The 14571-nt window shown below is 47.3% G+C and overlaps 1 protein-coding gene across 3 annotated transcripts in view; it reads left to right on the top strand.

The window, feature by feature from the left end:
• The window catches only part of CALN1 (calneuron 1), a 130135-nt gene that overhangs the window by 66640 nt on the left and 48924 nt on the right, over positions 1–14571 (top strand). For all 3 annotated transcript variants that reach the window (XR_005830684.1, XM_040613271.1, XM_040613261.1), the window contains exon 4: positions 483–595. Coding sequence is in view for 2 of the 3 variants with exons in the window: in XM_040613271.1 (XP_040469205.1) it covers positions 483–595 (113 nt within the window). In the remaining variant the exon portion in view is untranslated. The remainder of the gene's footprint in view (positions 1–482; positions 596–14571) is intronic.

Here is a 14571-nt window from a genome sequence, read left to right on the forward strand (position 1 = left end):
CTGAGATGAAATGCCTTGTGGATTCGCAATGGTCTGGCTCTTCCCTCTGTGTGTACTCCCTTCCTCTGGAGAATGGGGTTGGCCCTGTAAAAGCTTTGCAGAGACCTGGCTGTTTGGCAGCTCTGTGGGGAGGAAGAGCCCTGGCCGTGCTAATGGCTGCTGTCCTCCTGCCAAAACTGTTTTTTTTTTTTTTTTTTTTTCTGAGAAGTGACTTGCCTACAAACTCTCCAGGGTTGGAGGATGACCTGTTCATCTCTACTTGTGCATCTCCTGGTCCTGTCTTTTGAGGATGGGTATGCCACAACATGGGCCATTCTTTGGGATAACAAGAAACCTGGGTCTGTAGGCACCGTGAAGTTGATGGAGGAGGTGTCACAGGGCATGTGTGGGTCCACGATGTGCAGCAGATCCGGAGCAGCACATTGGACACTGGCACCAAGTGGTACTTCAGTGAAAACATTGATCTTTTTCTTTCATTCCAGGGGATGGCCAGGTTGATTTTGATGAATTTATGACTATTCTGGGACCTAAGCTGGTATCATCGGAAGGCAGAGATGGCTTTCTGGGAAATACAATAGACAGCATATTCTGGCAGGTAAGTGGTCGTTTTTTCAAATGCAACTTTAGCCAACTGTCAATAGCTTCTAGAACTGATTTGTTGAGGAGCACAAGATGTTTTGCTAAGCGTGAATGCTCATGTAAAGGCTACTGGGGTCCATCTTGCTGAGTACTGTCTTACGACCATCACGTGTTGCTGGAGGGACCTGCTATCAGCTAAGCACTGTGCAGGATGAAGGGAAAGCACTTAGTGTGGATGAAATGCAGCCGACCACAACAAAGCACCCAGCTATTTGTGCAACATGTATGGGAGAATTTTGGAATTCAGTTTTGGAAGAGAATACCATTTTTCTCGACGAGCCTGTTGATTTAGGAACATTGAACCTGTCTGGCTGCTCTCAGAAATGTGCCGCTGTTCAAAGTCCTTTGGCTGTGGCAGAGATGCTCCAAGCAGAGCGAGGTATGCCGTGCAAGTCACATCTGATCGGTGCTTCTGCAGCTAATGCAGGTCTGAGGCTGAGGGTAATCATGTTGCGCCAGTGCAAGTTTTACCCCAGGTGTTGCCCTGGGGGGGTTGGTTTCAGGCATCAGAGGGGAGGCAGGTCTGGCAGCAGGAGCTGCCTTACATCTGCTGTGCAATGTGACTTTAAACAGCATTAGACCTTCCTGAAAAAGCAAGGACAGTCCAGGCTGTTACAGCGGGGACTGAAACTCTCCCCAAACACAGTGCTGCACATTTCTTGCCAATGGATTACAGGAGTGGCTTCCTGTGAGATTACTGCTCATTTCATTGATCATCCAACAGCCTTTGCTTGCTAATAAACTTTAGCTGTTACCAAGTTTATGTGAATCAAAAGAGTCAAACCTGGATATAAGTGTTTCTGTCTTCTTTTACTACCCTCCAGCACTGTCCAGGCTGAATTGGGTGGAGCTTTGTAAAAGTCTTTTAAAAACTTGTTCCTGGCCTCCTGGCATGTGACAGAAATAGCCCTGGAAAGCTCCATCTGAATTCTAGTATTTGGTCATCAAAGCAAGAGTTTGGCATTGGTGGAGCCACAGTGGGCTGTAACATACACAGGGGGATGTGAGAGCTAAATGCACACCATGAAGGGCAGGACTGTGAGAGTCACAAATGTTTTATTGCCTCCACTGCACCTTGCCAGCTGCATCCCAACACAAGAGCAACGGGGAGAGGAGGAAGCACTGTCCCCTTGCACTGAGCTGCTGGTGCCTGTCCTGGTTTCAGCTGGGATGCAGTTACTTTCCTGCTTAGTAGTGGGAGCAATGCTGTGTTTTGGATTTAGTATGAAAATAACATTGCAAAAACACTGATGGTTTTGGTTGTTGCTGGGTAATGTTCACACCAAGTCCAGGACTTTACAGTTTCTCAGGCCCTCCCAGCTAGAGGCTGGAGGGGCAGAAGAAATCGGGAGGGGACACAGCCAGGACAGCTGACCCGAATTAGCCAAAGGGCTATCCCATACCATGGGATGTCATGCTCAGTATATAGACTGGGGGGAGTTGGTCGGGGGCTGCCAATTGCTGTTGGGTGACTGGCTGGGCATCAGTCGACGGGTGGTGAGCATCACTTGGAGTTTTTTTTACCCTTTGGGTTTTGTTCCTCTCTCCTTCTCTCTCCTCTTCATTACAATAGTTGTTGTTGGTTTTATTTTTATTACTATGTATTGGTTTATTTCAATTACTAAATTGTTCTTATCTCAGCCCACAAGTTTTACCTTTTTGCTGATTCTCCTTCCCATCCTGCTGGGGTGGGAATGAGCAAGCGGCTGCGTGGTACTGAGCTGCCAGCTGGGGTTAAACCACAGCGGTGCCTTCCAGACCCCTGGCAAGACTGGCCTCACCAGAGCCGTTCAAGAAGCAAAAATAGTCATTGGGAAAATGAAGTTCATGAGCTGAGCTGTTTGAAGGGGAAGCAGAGAAGCCTGGAGCCCTCCCTAAAATTCAGCTCACAGGTTAACCCGCTGCCATTTAGTGACCCTCCAGCCCATGTAAATGCCTGCAGTGGCTTTGCTCAGAGGAAGCAAGGAATGGAGGACCTGTGCTCTGGTTTTAGAGCAGCAGGACTCCTGGGCTCGGCTTTCACCTTGCTCTTTCATGCAGGAGGGACCATGGTGCTTGTGCCCTCCAGGCTGCAGTAGGATGAGTAACAGGAGTGCAGAGACTTCAGGTACCTGGCCCTACCGTGGGAAGGGACAGCCGTGGGGGCTGTCTGCAGGCAGCAAAGCTTTGACTGAATTGCACAAGTGCTCCAGAGGCTTGGAAAAAAATGTTTGTGGTTTTCTACTTGTAAGGGTAAAAGAACATCTCTACACAGCACTTTCCTGGATTTCAAAGCCCTTAAACAGAAGGCTTTGTCTCACATTTCATTTCTCCTGGGGTAGGAGAGTTCACGAAGAATACAATAATTTTGCTGCTTATTCCCAAAGAAATGGCAAGGAAAAAATCACATGGGGATGTGTCATTCAGGGAACAGGTTCCCGTTGCCCATTCCCCTGGTTTTACCCAAGCTGATTGCTGGGCTATAAATCACCCTGTCTTTAAGAAAAGCATTTATCTACCTGCATTATCCCCAGTAGGATTACATCAGATTCGAAACAAAGCCCTTTTCAGAATCAGGGCTTGGCTGTTTCCCATATCCCCTTGATGTGCAGTTTTCACATTTGCTGGAAAGGAACAGCAGGGAGAGAGGGGTGAGTCTGGGTTTCTGATAGAGCACTTGACGCCTGCAATCATCTCCAAAGAACGGTTTTAAGGAGGGGATAGTGCCCACAAGGACTGGTGACAAGGGGAGCGAGGGTGGAACAAGAAGGGACAACTTGCCTTGGTGTCAGCTGGCCAGGTGGTGCTACCATGAAACCTCATCCCAAAGCTGCAGGCAGCAAAAGGCGTCTTGAAGAGGATCTTATATCAGACCCAAGGGGGGAGAAAATTCATGTTGGCATCCAGAACGTGCCTTCCCCTCTTCCATCCAAACAGCTTCCCTCCAACTGTCACGATTTTGGCTCTCAGAGTATTTCTGCCAAGGGTCCAGCTTTCTATACCGTGGCACTTCTGTGCAGACTCTGTTCCAAACACGCCTTAATAGCGCTTTAAATAATGCAATGACAGAGTTAAATAATAAACAGCAGCAGAAGGAGAGAGGATTTCAAAGGAACAGGCGAGGGCCTGGAGATGCATTTGCAGATGAAGCTGGGAGTGAGTTGGTGGGATACAGGAAGGCGGTTCCAGATGGCAAAAGCTGCAGAGGGGAAGGATCTTACAACAGTGGTGGGGCTGCAGGAGGTGGGGAGGGGGTAGAAGCAGTGGAAGAATAGGGAGGAGAGAGAGGGATCATTCATGGAAGAGGCAGGCTTGAAATAATAGGGAAAGCATGCATCCCTCCTGTTGCATGTGTTGCCTAAAGAGCAATGGTCAGCCTGAGAGAAGCAGGATTTGGCCAAGACCTGAGCGCTGGCAGTTTGAAGAGACATGGAGGGTCTCAGATACATTTTTCCTCCTTGATTTCCCACATGGGCTTTAAATTGACTCATACTGGTGTGTGTTTAAGATGGCTGACTCTTGCTTTCTCAGGTAGCAGTGATCAGTTCTGCTCCAGTTAGAATGGCTCTCCGTGGTCCCTCAACTGGGTCGGGAGGTATTTACGGGGAGGCAAAAATCATCCCTGCAAATACTATTTCAGGCCAAGCCTGTATAGACCAATGATATCAGGAAAGCTGAGAAGGGTGGACTCTCCTGCATCTCCGGGAAAGTCCATCTTTCCCCGGTGAGATGGAGCGTGCACCAGGCACCGCTCTGAGGAGAACAGCCCCGGGTGCCTCCTGCTCTGTTTCCAAGCAGTTTTCTCATCCTTGTGCCAGCTGCGTGCAAATGGAAGTGACGTGTGCCCATGCACAGACATCTGAAACTGTCTTAAATGTTTAAGACAGCCTGACATTTTTTTTTTATTAAATACACAGCTGCCTGGTAACCATTAGCCAGTCCTCAGTGTGCAGGATCACAGTCAGGAGGAGTCTGAAGGCTGGAAGCACCCTGTGAAGCCCCATTCTCCCCAGTTTGGGGCAGAACTGCCGTGGCAAGCGTGCAGCAATGATGCAGGCATCCCCTTTGGCTGCTTCTGTAGGGTCTGCATTTATCCAAAACAAAACGAGAAGAGCATAGATGAGATTTTCAGAGTACCTCTTGAATGCTGTTCTGAAAGCCGGTGGGAGGAGATGAGCCTGGCCCTGCACAGGGGTGTTTGACTTCCCATGGTCTCTTGCAGGGTGTCTCACCCCTTCCCTTTCCATCTTTTTCCTTCTGTATTTTTTAGAGTGGCCACCCATCACTCACCTTCCCATGCCCACCTTCTCTGAGCTGCTCCTGCTGGTCCTTGCACTTATTGTCCTGAAGCTGGTTTTCTTTAGTGTGTCCAGCAGAGTTTTTGCAGTGGTGCTGTGGCTGCTTCATGATCAGAGGGATGCTATCTGATCAGTTTTCAGGCATGAGAATTTGTTTTTCCAGAGCTTAGGGGATATGAGTCTGGTTCCAGTTACGCGACGAGGGCTGTGTTTTGTACAAGTGAGTTTTGAGGCATTTCCAAGGCATGGCCATTCAGGTCTGTAAAGCGATTTAGATCAAGTGCATTACAGAAAAGACAAATATCGCTACCAGTAAATATTAGCTCTTTTTTTTTTGGCAAACAGACTCCAAATCTGTCCATTGTGCCTAGCCACTGTGAGCCAAAGAGAGGGATGAAAAGAGAGGGGAGAAACTGGAATTTCATATTCAGTTACAGTTTGTGGCCAGATTGTTTCTAAGTGCAAAGACCCTCAGCTGTAAATGTTAAATAGTTTGCACAGGACACAGTGTAGAGGATCTCCAGTGTCTAGGGGTAGGCAACAGGAACAGAAGTAATGATAATCTAGGATTATAGGCTTTTAATTAAAATAAGCTTCTCTGTCTTGGCTAAAATGCTTTTTGAAGTCAGAACAAGCCTGAATGCTTAAGCAACAGGAGTGCATCTGCATCAGATGCAGAATAAATTCTGTACCCAGCAGCACTGATGAGATTATTTTGAAAAGTCAATACTTTCCATGGTGATCATTTGAGAGGCAAAGTGCTGCCTGCTATTTTTTTCCTTCTCTCTTTACTGTGTGCACATGGAAGCTGCAGGGAACATCATTTCAGCCAGCTCTAATGCATTGCCTGTGCAAGGGTATCTGGAAGCTTTGTCTTGCATGAGGGGACGGCACTGTATCATCTGCTCAGACATGGTGCCCATTCATCGCATTAGGTATCGCCCAGTATAATTCACTGGTGTTCGGGAGGAGGCTGGTTGGTTTGGGATAAATAAGGCTGCTTTGCAGGAGTGGGAAGACCGGAATACCAACGTGGTGCTTTGGGCTGTGGAGGTGCTGCTCAGAGATCTCATTTTTCTGCTATAGAGATGTCTTTCAGTTTTTGGGGGGACAGCCAGAGAACTGGGGAGGCAGGTCCCACAAACACTGCAGGTCAGCAGCTGCTCATGTTTTCTGGCTTGGGAAAAGCTTTTAGCTTCTCCAGACTTCCACATACCTTTGCTAGGGGGAGGAATACATCGGGATTTATGATCTTTGGGGGGTGAGTGGGTACAGTCAAAGCTAGATCCCGCAGCACCCCTGGGCAGGGAAGGAGGGATAGCAGGAGCAGGCCAGAGGCAGCAGCAACCCCTGTGCTCCCGCACCAGCAAGCACGGCAGCATGCACCAAAGGGCATTTTCTTCCCCGGATGCAGGAAAAACAGACCAAGGTTCACATCCAGCTGTATGGTATTGCTTCTGGCACTGGCTGGGGAGGGGGATCAGGGGGTAAAGGGGGTCTCAAAGATGGCTGTGGACATGGGAGAGTGCAGGGACGTGGCTGGGATGGGACACGGTGGTTTTGTCATCCCAGCACGGCTGCTGAAGCTTTAATGATTTACTGTGCAAAACTGCCCATCCATAAGCTTGTTTGCAGTTGTCACTGCAAATGCAACAGTGTCCCGGGGGAGAGATCTGGGCTCTCGTGATCTGGTCAATCAATTAGTGCTTTAATAGAGTGAAATGAAGGGGAAAATGTGTGGGAACCTCGGTGGCACAGAGCAGGGTACGGAGAAGCCATGGCAGGCAATGGTGTTGGAGGGAAGGCAGCGGATGAGGGGCCGTGTTGGAGCTGCGCTGCCTCCAGCAGCACTTGGCTCTCTACAAGGACAATTTTGCTTAGAGAGGGATTTTTCTTTATGAAGTCCAGTAGATAAACCTAATGCAATTTCTCCCTGCATGTGAGTTTTCTCCCCTTGTCCCTGCAGAGGAGTTAATTTGATGATGGCAAATTAGCCTTGCTTGAGTTGCAGAGAAAACGTTTGTGTCTCCGTGTGCAATTTCACATGGTAACAGATCCAACTACCCCCCACCACTGCGGACCGCGGCATTGCTGGAATAGCAGCCTGCCTCTCGCAGTGGGGCTGGCATGGGGTGTACATGGCCTCCCCTCCTCACCCTCCTCCTCCTTGGCTAGTGCAGCCCCTCTGTGCAGGGGTAGGATACGGCTAAACCACGGGACAGGCCATTTTACATGTTGCATCACAATTTTGTGATGGTAGTGAGCTGCCCTGCTGCAAATAGCTCTTGATTTTAGGATTTCAGCAGCTGCTGTTTCAGCTTTTCAAAGAACCTTCTCAGATCAACTTCTATGGAGGAGGAGTTTTGCGGTTCAGGGTACCGCGTGATGCTTGGGGCCGGTGTGGCTCCCAGCAGGGCAGGTTTTGCAGCTTGGCTGTAGTTTAAACTACAGTAAATTTAGACTGTAGTAAACGTGCAGTTTAAAGTGGGTGAGGAACTGCTGCTTGGAAAGAAAGCTGAGATTCAGGGTGGAAGGTATGTGCACCCTTAGTGCCCGTGTAAGTGGTCTCCCTCTTGGTGACTGCTTTGGGGTTTAAGTCAGGAAATGAGCAGCTGAAAATTTGGGTGCCAGAACCTGATGGATGTGGTCAAGGACGGGCAGCTGGGGCTGTACCATTGCACCACACACCTCCCTGCACCCACCCACCGAACAAAACCCTCCACCCCACAGCAGTGTTTTCAGTGTTAGCAACATCAAGGGTGCCTACTTTTTTGGTTGTTGAACCTGAAATATCTTAAAGGGATTTCCACAGAAAAGAAGTTCTGTACTTCTTAAAGATCTACACTTTCTCGGGTTTCCAAGCTGGATACTACCAAACTGAAGGACTGGGTGAAAACCTTGGCATTGCTTCTCCCACAGAAACCACTGAAATTTGGTCTGGGAGCCAAGGCAGACACCTTTCCTGTGGCAGCTAATACTGAGCTCTGCTCTGCTGGAGTCATAAAGTTCACCCAGTGCACCATTAGCGCCAGTGTCCTGACCATGTTTCTAATTTCAGAAATTAAATGTGTCCTGCAATATCTGTTCCTACTTTTTGGATTTGATGTGTGGTTTCCTTGTATCCAGATTTAAAATGTTATGAGAATTTCCATTGCAAGGATGCAGATGATTGTGTTGCGGTGATGAGCAGGGTGACTCCGGCCACGTAGCTTGTACGGACAGTGTGCAATTCATCTCAGCTAATCCGGCATACTGCTTGGACTCCCTTTAGAGTTAATAGAAAGAAACAGCCACTTCTAGGGCGCAATTCAAGGGATCTGCTTTAGGCATCAGCCTCAGGAACAGACGCATCATGCTTCAAACGTGCCATTTTTTCTCCATTTGGTATAGAAAAGTGGCTTAGATTGAGATGTGTGCACCGGGGACAGCTAAATGCTCTCTGATGAGTCCCACCAAGGGTTTCAAGTACCTTTTTGATTTATGTCCAGGAAGCCAGCTCTTCTGGTGCTGGGGCTGTTATCAGTGCAATGAGAACAGTTCTTGTTGCCTTTTTAAACCTTCTTCCATTGACAAAGACGTTCTCACTGTGTGCTGCACTCCGTGGTTAGTGTTGCAACACAGTGAAAGCTGGACACTTGCAGGTGATGAATCCATCGGCAAGAGACTTCTCTTTGTTTGTGGTCTGCACATCCAGCACAGAAGCGCTGTCACAGCTGCTGATGTAGATGTGGAGAGGCTCGTGGTCCAGATCGTGGTGGTAAGGACAGCAAGACTGTCACATCCCTGCAAGCCCTTTTGCAGTGTGTGGATTTGGCAGCAGGCAGGAGTGAGCAATTGTGTTTGGGTGGCCTCACTTTTATCTATTTCTATGAAGGGACATTTTCATCAGTACACAGTTTTTGCTGTAACAAAATCATTTATCTCAAGTCACTGGGATCAAATTTATATAGCTCGATACTGGAGACACTGGAAATGGCAAAGGTTTGAAAGCAGTTGTGAACTAAAGCAGGACTGGTACCAATAGCAGGAGGAAAAACAAGACTACATTGTTCAACTGTTTTTTACCTTCAGTCAGCTTACTTATACATTTAGCCTTCAGAAATGCACTACAGCTGTGGTTCAAAGTCCATTTAAAACAGAGAGTTTATATGAAGAGGCATCCTGCCTGCTGAATGACAGTGTACGATTGCCCTGGCAGGTGGTGATTTGGCTTTGTGCACTCTCTGGAGCACTCACATACAGATCTTTCATCCAACCTTTACGGTACAGAGGTTATTTTTTCTGTACCAGCTTATATATAAACTCAGTCTGCAGCAACATGTGTCATTGAGGTTTTTTTGCCCCTGCCTGATGAGTGATATAGGAACTGCACCGCGGTTTTCGCAGTGATTTGCTTAGAAATGTAAGCAACAACGCGTAGGAAAGGTAAATGTGTTTGGTCATTATCTGATGTGTGCCTGGGTACTGGGAACATGGGCTGGGGAGAGAGTTTCTTGCTTTTTGTGGACTCCTTGCTGAGGGGGTTCAGACTCCCCAGCATCTCTGAACGCCATCGTATATCTCTGGTGCTGGTTTTGTTAGGGCAGGTGTATTTTTTTTTTCTTTGAATGTACTTTGATGCCTTTGAAAGGTGACGGAGCAGAGGTGGCATGTTTCATGCAGAGGAGCTTCAGGGACAACAGTTTTGGCTTCAGATCCCATATTCCCTGCAGCCCCAACGTCAGGAAGGGGGTTCTTCCAGAGCCGAGGCTCCACCAGTCCTTTAATCCTAAGCCAGTGCTACATCTCAGGACCCATCTTTCCCCTCTGCACAAAGACAAGGACATGCAAGGATCTGCAACCCAGATGTCACCAGAGGACACTACCTTTGGCTTGCCTAGATACTTCATGTTCTTGTGACAAAATTATCTGTTTCACTGTACTGCTATAATTTTGTTGAGGGAAATTTTAATTGGCTATGAGGAAAGTTGATTTTCATGGAGATCAGAGTTCAGAATTTTAAAACAGATGTGATGGTGGTGACCTTTTTCTATTTCTTTTTTCTGAAGAATCCCCACTTTGAGATGGAAATCTATCGCTTGCCCTGTCTCCAAGCCCTGGGTTTCAGTAGATTAAAACTATTGTGAAAATTTCACTAAGGTTTTAAAAAGAAGTATAAGAGGGAAAAACAGGGGAAAAAAAGACATCTCATCACTCATAAACAACAACACAAAAAAAAGCTAAAGTGTTGGCAAATCTTTACAACAAACTAATGTGTTTAAAAGGAAAAGCGACCTTTTACGCGAAAGAAAAGGGAAGAAAAAAGAAAAGAGACCTCTGAAAAGATACAAATGGAGAGCTGCAAAGGACCACTGCGGTGGGGACGATGGGTAGCTCGGGTGATGGCTGCGGTTCATTGGTGCGAGCTGGAGGAGCAGTGGATGCGGTGGCATTGAGGAGGATCCTCCAGCTCCTGGCTGCCAGATAATTTCCACAGCACAATGTGTAACTCTGATTTTCCTAGTGTGTATCCGAGGTTTTCAGCACAGTTTGCTGAAACCTGACATCTGAAGCCAAAAGAAACCTACCTGGTACCGTCAAGCCCTAAGTGACACCCCAGTGAGATATTATGCTTCTCAGTTTTATCAGCAAAATACCTCGTGTTGCAGCCTCGGAGGGCTGACAGCTGGGCCAGCAGCAGCTGCTGGAGCATCTCGGTGCCTCTTTCAGGTTGCAGCAGCAGGATGCCCAGAGCTGCCAGGGTTCTGCTCGCACAGGGGCACAAGGAGCAGCCGTGCTGGGCATTGCCTGCAGAGGGGAGGGCTGCCCCCCGGCTGCCCGTGCCTTGCCGTGGTGGCTGTCTCTGCACCTCTGCGGTGTGCCTCTCCAGCTCAGGGCACAGCCTGGCTGTCCCGGACTGGTGTTACTGGGGAGCAATGGTAGTGGGTAAATTGGTGGCCCTAACAGATAGTTCCCCAAGCACCAGCCATCTTGAGCTGCCATAAAGGTGGAGATGTTTCCCTGACCATCCAGACAGGGGTTTATCCCTGGTCATCAGGATGGAGATGTTTCCATGGCCATCAGGATGGAGATGTTTCCCTGGCCATCCATATGGATGTTTTTCCCTGGCCATCAGGGTAGACATGTTTCTCTGGCGATCAGGGTGGAGATGCCCTGGCCATGCTGCAGACACAACCAGCTCCATCCTGCCCCTGCCCTCAGGTGGAGGGCAGGGGAAGATGGGGACATGACTGTCTAAAGGCCACCTGTGGCCCTGAGACCCCATTCCCCTCCATGCTGACCTCTCTGATGGCAGGACACGGGACAGGGTCTGAGCCATGCACCTCCCCCCACTTCCCTGGGGTCTATGCAAGCTCTTGCCTTGGTTTCTCCAAGAACTTGTGCCACGAGTGCTGCCAATAGACCTGTCAAACTTTGGGGGTTTTTTTCAGTTTGGCAAGAATTTCTTGGGCTGATGGGTGATGTGCAGGTACTGAGAGCATGTTCCCAGTGCTGTAAGCATCACCTCCCGCTGCACAGTGCCACTGTACTGGCTGAGCCAAATAGGCTCTTCCCCAAGGTCTGACTTTACTAATACGATTTTTCAGCAGAGAGATACTGTAATTTTACCAGGTGTGTGGGAAGATGCTGATCTTCAGGACAAATTCCTTAAGGTCTTTTTTCAAACAAATTTGCCGCTTCATTGTGAAACAGTTTCTTTGTTTGCTTTCTGTGCCGTCATTTGGCTATCCGTGGAGGTTTGAGTATATTTCTGTGCTGGAAAAGAAAGAAATCTTACACTCTGAGATGCGTGCAGTCTCCAGAGCTGGTAGTCCTGATGTAGTCTGGAGAGCCACACAGGATTTTTTTAATTATTATTTTTACTGTTGAGTAACACACAACACTGCAAAGTAGTTATTAAAATAAGTAAATACGTAACCGATTACATTTACTCACAGTTGAGAAAACAGATCAGGATGCAGATGCTTATGGCAGAAGTCCAGAGACCTCAAGAAAGCTGGTGGAAGTATTCAATATATGTGTGAGCTTGGTGGGAAGCGTTCAAAACCGATTTTGATGCTTCTTTCATGCAAATAAGCAGATCTAGCATGTAAGGGAAAGATCTTTGTTCAAAATGAGCCAGGATAACATTAGAGTTCCCTCCAGAGGTATACACTGATGTCCAACTTCCCATCGCTGAGCAGAGACACAAATCTCAGGAGATAACCCAGAAAGGTCCACAGGTGGAATTCATGGAAATGCCCCATTTTTGGAGCAGAGTGTAGAGGACAGTTGCCTTCCCCTGAAGGAGAGATAGGGGAAAAGAAAATAATCATAGAAGAATGATTTGCATGTTTTTAATCTCTTTCTACTCTTGGTGAGTGTGTTAGTTTAGATGTTTTTCCCCCAGAGGCTGGCTTGCTCAGGGGTTGTTAGTACAAGCCAACACTGTCGATCCATCAGCTCCCCCTGCACGCACAAAGCTCCAGTTCCTTCGAAATTTGGGATGTGACAGAGCAATGAAAAGACAAATGAAATAAAATTATGCTTTTTAGGGGAGCAGAATCTGAAAAGAGCTGTCAGAAAAGCAGACAGGCTGCATGTAGGTTTCAGGAACAGCGATCCTCTGAAGATAAACCTGTGAACTTCAGCTTTCAGCACTTGTGTCCTTTGTATTGAGACAACTGAGCCAATAATATTTATTTTATGGCTAGCTGGTTTGCAGGCACATGCTTTCACAAAATCAGCCAGTATGTTAGGTTAAAATATATCCTTTCCCCAATACTAGCTGCTTCTTGCTACATATCAGCTCCATCCTTGCATTTTTCTAATGTCACATCTTCATTACAGACCGGTGTGAAACTGCTACCTAACTCCCAGCTCAGAAATGCTCTTGCAGCATTCAAATAGCCACAGTAGACTCAATCTCTTTTTCCTACTGACATTCAAAAATGCTTGAATCCCAAGGGAATTTTCAGAGCAAAAGTGGAATATATTGTAATCGTAGAATCAAATGATGATGAAACCCTCCAGGGATTGCTGGTTCAGCTCAGAAAAGGTGTGCACTGGAGTGCTGCAGAAAGAGGAAACCTCTTTCCTGGGCTTTTTGTTGTTTTGTTAACTTTGTAAAATGTTTAAGAGAACAAGAAGAAACCACTATGATGGTGGTAAGTCCAGGCAGGTGGAGAGGGACCTCAGCTCTGGTCCTGGTGTGTCTGGAGCCAGCTGAGGCTTTGCTGCCTTCTGCCTCTTCTGTAGGTTTGCACGGCTCCATGTTTCCTCCTGTGTAGGAGAGGGCTCACTAAGCACTCGATTTAGGGGGGAAAAAAATCACCATTTCAGTTATGCATGCCTCAGAATAGAGGTGAATGGTGAATAAGCAAACCTGTGTGGGACAGGGCTGGACTGGTCTGAAATAGCATCCCAAAGTAGCCTTGTGGGCTGGAAGGGGATGCAAGCCGGCTATCCCGAGCCAAACCTTTGGGTCTTGCTCTCAGCTTGCTCAGGCAATTTAAATTTGTTCTTAGGTTTGCATCTTCTTGATTCATGCTGGGCACAAGGGCACAGGCAGGAAATGCTGGCATCAATCCAAGATCGGGATCTTAGGAACTAAGGGAAGAGCTGAGTCTTGTCTACTTTGCTGTGCTCCTTCCTCCCTTATTGAAATGGTGCTTTCATTTAGGATAGCTGGATAATGCCTTAGAGAATATTGACGCTGATGATTAGAGACAATCAAAATGTTTTCATGAATCCAATTTTATTGAAATATTACCCTTTGTTTTTTCCCAACTGAAACTTTCATCAAAGACACTTTGAAACTGCTGTTATTCCCAGAATTTCTGCATTGTTTTTACTGAATATGTGCCTGTTCTGTCTCAATGTTTTAAAATGCTTTTTACTCACAAGTAGCACAGCATTTTTATTTTTCTGGAGCATGTTTTTCACCAGACAAATCAAATGGGCTTTCTATTATGTCATTTGTAACAGAAAATGGATCCATTTAAGACCTGGCAAAATGAGAACTACTTTACCATATTTGATAGGGGGTTTTCCATTTTTTAAACTCCTAATTTGTCAGGTATAGCTATCAGGCACAGCATTTGGTTGCTACACATAGCCTGGCTGGCTACCGAGCCAGTAGAAATGCACCTGATTTAGGGCAGGTATCTATAACTGGTGACAGATACTTGCAAATCCTGCTGCACTACTGGGTTTTGAGTGCATTTTTACTATTTCAGTGGTGAATTGTTCTCTATGCAAACTTCCTACAGATGTCTGTGGGTTTCCCCAGGGTAAAGATGGTCATGATCCATGTGCTGAAGGATACTCGCTCCTCTGGTAGCTTGTATCTTGCTTTTCTGACAGCCCCTCTCTCTGTGATGGTTCTCACTGATGCTCCTGGCCATGGCCAAGGTCAAGCAGGGCTGTGCCGTGGCAGGGTCCAGGGAAGGAGCAGTGCCAGCCCTGGGAGCAGGGGCAGGGGAAGGGCTGGGAAAGCCTTCCGAGCTCTTCTCATCTCCTCGCACAGGCCAGTCTGATTGCTTTGGAGACAGATGACTGTTGATTGCTGTACAGGAATTAAATTAGGTGAGTTGAAAACCCGTATCAATCACCGTCATGCATACTTGCATATGAAACGTAGACTCAAAAGGTTTATGGTAATCAATGTGGAGTA

The sequence above is a fragment of the Falco naumanni genome, chromosome 1 (genome assembly GCF_017639655.2).
Source record: "Falco naumanni isolate bFalNau1 chromosome 1, bFalNau1.pat, whole genome shotgun sequence".
In the NCBI taxonomy this organism is placed as follows: Eukaryota; Metazoa; Chordata; class Aves; order Falconiformes; family Falconidae; genus Falco; species Falco naumanni.